Source organism: Hesperophylax consimilis, chromosome 18 (assembly GCF_061612785.1).
Source record: "Hesperophylax consimilis isolate HC1 chromosome 18, BYU_Hcon_1.0, whole genome shotgun sequence".
In the NCBI taxonomy this organism is placed as follows: Eukaryota; Metazoa; Arthropoda; class Insecta; order Trichoptera; family Limnephilidae; genus Hesperophylax; species Hesperophylax consimilis.
This window is the reverse complement of record NC_142853.1, coordinates 4,266,592-4,271,921: the sequence shown is the minus strand read 5'-3', so window position 1 is coordinate 4,271,921 and position 5,330 is coordinate 4,266,592. Positions and strand designations below refer to the sequence as shown.

Here is a 5,330-nt window from a genome sequence, read left to right as displayed (position 1 = left end):
ACTTCATCGCCGGTGCCCGACAATCCAGAGGTGCCCAACCTTTTCAACATGAACTGTTCTAAGTGCCAACTAACTATTACCGACGGCATCACGTGTTACTCCTGCAGTAAGCAGTTTCATTACGAATGCGGAGGAACATCTGAAACTACATTCAGAAAGGCTAATAACGAGAAAAGAAGAAGCTGGCGCTGTACTACATGCAAAACTTCACTCCAATCATCCGCTACGTCAACCAACCCAATAGAAGATGTAATGGTAGAAATAAAAAAAATATCTTCTGAACTTGCCTCTCTCAAAACACTTAATAAGCAAGTCAAGGAAGACATGTCAGAACTGAAAAAATCTGTGGACTTCAACAACTCAAAATTGGATGACTTTTCCAATAGATTCCAAGCTTTCGAACAGTCAATGAGCAAAGTAGACTTTTTGGAACAAGAAGTTTCCTCCCTTAAATCGACCATCAAACAAATACAAGAAGATTCCAACAAAAGGGAGCAATGGATGAGACTACAAAATGTCGAAATAAAAGGAATACCTCAAGATAACAATGAAAACATTCCAAACATTCTATCAGAGATGGCAAACAAACTTGGCTTACACAATTTTAAAACTAACGAAATTGAGTTCGCCACCAGAGTCTCGGCGAAAGACCCACTTCATTCCAAATTAATCAAACCAATAATTGTTAAATTTACCACCCGCTCGCGTAAAAATGAATTCATCACCGAAATTCGACGAAGGAAAGGAATAAGCACGAAGGACCTGAATTACCCTGGTGACGATAGAAAAATCTATGTCAACGACCATCTGACTAGTTCTAACAAAAACCTCCTTTTTCGGGCCAAGGGGATTGCCAAGGAGAAGGGATTCCAGTTCACGTGGATAAAAAACACCAGGATATTTGTGAGAAAAAATCCCACTTCGCCTCCCATACCAATTTTCAAGGAAGAGGACCTAAAGAAAATAGCCTGAGTCGATCTGCATTCTCTTCGCGTCGTAAAATGGATTTTTCATACACTCATGTGTCTCCCCATACATTTCCCCCCTCCTTTTATCCACTCCTATTACACTCACCCTCCCTCTACCATTTCACCCTCTCCCACAAACTTTCTTATTCTTTTCTAAATCAGTCTACACTTCTCAAGAACCAACCTGGAATACATTTTACCGCATGTTGGCGACCCCCTGCACTCCCGACAATCAGACCTACTCGACGGACAATCGCGGTCTCACACACACTAATTATATTCTCCGCCGTGGTAAGCAAATTACCGTATACTCATTTGTCAACAAATATTTCACTCAAATATAAACTGAATAGTATTATTAACCGCTCTTACCTCAAATATGGATATCTACCTCTATCTAATTATATCAACATCAGAATAATATTATCACTAGCCGAGCCAGAGATGCGTATTATAAGATTTCTATACCATTATTATTTTAAACTATTTTATGCACCCATACCAAGAAATTATTGTGTTAGATGTACTTACTTTGTAAAACTGCATGACCACTATAACCGAACTCACTTATTGAAGTTATCATTTATATGTATAACTTACCGCCTACTCACTAATATTTATTCGAATACTCCCCATGTCTTTAGCAATATATCACCAGAACTGTAGAGGTCTTCGTACCAAGACTACGACGATCCTTCAAAATACCTTTTCAAACGATTACGATTTAATTGCCCTCACAGAATCATGGCTCACCAAAGGTATCAGAGACGAAGAACTTTTCGATCCTCGATACTATGTATATCGTAGAGACCGCGATTACGCTTCCACCGGTCAGCGTCTTGGCGGTGGTGTAGTGATAGCTATTAAACAGGAGCTGATCAGCGTCGCCAGACCAGAATGGACTTCTTGTGCTGAAGACATTTGGGTCACCATTCGCACCAATACTACACCTCACAGTTTGGTCCATATATGTTGCGTGTACATCCCCGGAGGGACTCAACATCAATATTTAATCGAAAATTTCCTGAACATGTTATCAGACGTAGTATCAAATAACCCCAATGATTCTTTTATTATCTTAGGTGACTTTAATCTTCCTGAAATTTCATGGATCCAAACTACGCCATCTGCTCACTATGCAGCTAGTAATTACTCTACTCACGTTAGTAATTACTTCGTAGACTGTATGCATTTTCTGAACCTCTCTCAATATAACGGTGAACTAAACTCAAGCGGCCATATCCTAGATCTGATTCTGTCAAATCTACTAATCTCCGTCGAATCTAATGACGACCCGCTAGTTCCCGAAGATGAACATCATAAAGCTCTATCCATTAGTGTGCCATTTCAGGAAACTCCTTCATTGACAAATGCGAAACGAAAAGTTTTTCTATATAATCGTGGAGACTACGATTCAATTAATTTCGCCCTTGAACAAGCTGACTGGGCTTCCATTTTTTCTACCTCTCAAATAGAACCAGCGCTTGACGGTTTCTATACGTTTTTGAAATACCTCATAAATCTTCATATTCCTCATAAACTTTCGTGGAACTCGAAATATCCTCCTTGGTACAGTGCTGCCCTTATTAAGGTAACTAAGGAAAAATCAAAATACTTTAGCAAATATAAAAAACACAAGAACCAGGCTGACTATGACGCATTTTCCCTGCTTCGTAAACGGCACAAAGACTTATGTCGGAAAAGCAAATCCCGTTTCTTGAGTAATATTGAAAACAATATTTCCTCAAACCCTAAAAACTTCTGGAGCCACGTCAAATCTTCTAACGCATCCCAAGGTGTCCCAAAATGTATGTATTTTGGAGAGCTGAAAGCCAATAATGGAACGGAAATTGCAAATTTATTTTCAAAATATTTCAGTTCAGTTTTCAGTAAACCCTCCGATCCACTTACCCTTGATCCAACTGACGTCGGGAACCATACATCCAATATAAGCAATATTGAGGTGACACGAGAAATTGTCTTAAAATACCTTAAGGAAATTGATACTCGCAAAGGTGCCGGTCCTGACGAAATACCTTCAATCTTTATCAAACAATGTGCACACAATCTAGCCTTACCCCTTTCTTTAATTTTCAATCGTTCCCTAACCGATTGCACTGTCCCTGTTATATGGAAATCTGCTTATGTGTCTCCTATTTTCAAAAATGGCAAAAAAACAGACGTTAAAAACTACAGGCCAATCTCCAAACTTTGTATATTTAACAAAATTTTTGAAAAAATAGTCTATGACCAACTATATTCTGCTCTTAAGCCCAGCCTGAATACGACCCAACACGGTTTCATTAGTGGTAAATCTACAACCACAAATCTGTTAACCTTCACAGAGTACCTGCAGGATAATTTGGATAACAGAATACAAGTGGACACTGTCTATACCGACTATAGTAAGGCGTTTGACAAGGTCGATCACTCAACCTTGTTGAACAAGCTTTTAAAGATTGGTATTCACGGCAATCTTTATCGTTGGCTCTCTTCTTATATCTCCAACCGTAGTCAAATAGTAGTGGTTGCTGGATTTAAATCCGACTCTGTTGCTGTAACATCGGGAGTTCCTCAAGGCAGCCTGTTAGGACCGTTACTATTTAATATCTATATCAATGATATTGGTCACTGCTTTTTACACTCGCAGACCATCCTATATGCAGATGACATGAAAATCTTCTCACCTATAAAATCAATCGAAGACTGTCACAAGCTGCAAAAGGATTTACAACGTTTAAACGCGTATGTTAATGCCCATTGTCTGGAATTAAATATATCCAAATGCTTCATCGTACGCTTTACTAGAAACAAAAACATATTTATACACGAATACTCAATTAATCATCAACCTTTATCTACCAAATCAGAAATTAAGGACCTTGGGGTTATACTTGATAGTAAACTGAATTTCAATAAACATATTGACCACGTAGTCACTAACGCATCTTCTATGCTGGGTTTCATAATCCGTTCCTGTAAACAATTCAAAGACATTGCTACTTTCAAAACACTGTATTTCTCATACGCTCGTAGTATCCTTGAATACGCATCTCAAGTGTGGAACCCAGGCTATGCAATACATAAAAATAGAATTGAAAGTGTTCAAAATAGATTTTTAAGGTACCTTAATTTCCGCTCTTTTCGATCTCATATCAGTAATGAAGACTCTGCAAAGTTCTTCAATATACAGACGTTAACTTTCCGAAGAAATGTAGCAGATTCGGTAATGTTATTCAAAATTACACACAATTTAATCGATAGTCCTGATCTTCTTCAACGCCTATTATTCCATGTTCCCAATCGCAACAGCAGACAGTCGCTTACTTTTAATCTCCCTCATTGTAAGACAAATTCCAAACAAAACTCATTTATCTACAGATCCACACACTTTTTTAACTTAAATTATAACCATATTGACATATTTAACTCGACTTTACGCGACATAAAACAAAAACTCAATAATCAACAAAACTCAAACTAGAAGTTCAATTCCTATATATTCCCGTCCTTTGCCTCTTAATCCTTATCCTATATTTCCCCCTCCCCCCCCACCCTCCTTTATTTTAATATTTTAATTATTTTAACTAAACAAGAAATTAATTTAAGAGAACATCTCTATGCCATTGTACACCATTGTAACACCATTAACTATTCATCAGTGGAAAGTTCATAATTGGCATAATTGATAATATTATTATTGTATCATTATATAATCAAAGATTTGCTGTCAACTTTTCCAAATAAATAAATAAATAAATAAATAAATAATACTGACCTATGGAATCTTTACATTGTTAAAGGTTCATGAATACAATAATAAGTTTATTCCACATTTTTATTTTTTTTATTAAATAAATAGTTAATACCTACATATCAACAAACAAGTCCTGCTAAGCCAATTGAATTGGCTTGTCAACAGGTACTTAAAGTTTAGTTACATATACATTTTTATAAGTTATAATTTACATCTTATATCTACAGAATCAACATTTTTTTCATACAATTTTTCATACATATTAAAGTAAATATTTTTTTTCCGATAGCCAATTTTTCACCATATATTTAACCTTATTCATAGACTTACATTGCTTTATAGTGTCAGGTAATAAATTAAATATCTTCGGTAGGTTGTATTCAAACGTTCTCTGTCCGTATTTATTATTAAATTTCGGAACTTGCGCGTGAATCTAGTACTGTATTTATGTTCTAATTTTTTTTATGCTGCGGGGTATATATATTCTGAATTATGATTTTTTGCCATAGAAAGGTAAAATTTTGGCACTCACAACGATGTATTACGTGTCTGTTTAAAAATATTAGGGACGACTAGTAATTTTACAATTGCGTTTTGTACAACTT

At 36.2% G+C, this 5,330-nt stretch overlaps 1 protein-coding gene across 1 annotated transcript; it reads left to right on the top strand.

Moving 5' to 3' along the window:
- Positions 1-324: 324 nt before the first annotated feature.
- On the top strand, positions 325-972 carry LOC149415280 (uncharacterized). Its single transcript, XM_089642841.1, has one exon. The coding sequence runs from the start codon at positions 325-327 to the stop codon at positions 970-972; it is 648 nt and encodes a 215-aa protein (XP_089498967.1).
- The last annotated feature ends 4,358 nt before the right edge of the window (positions 973-5,330 follow it).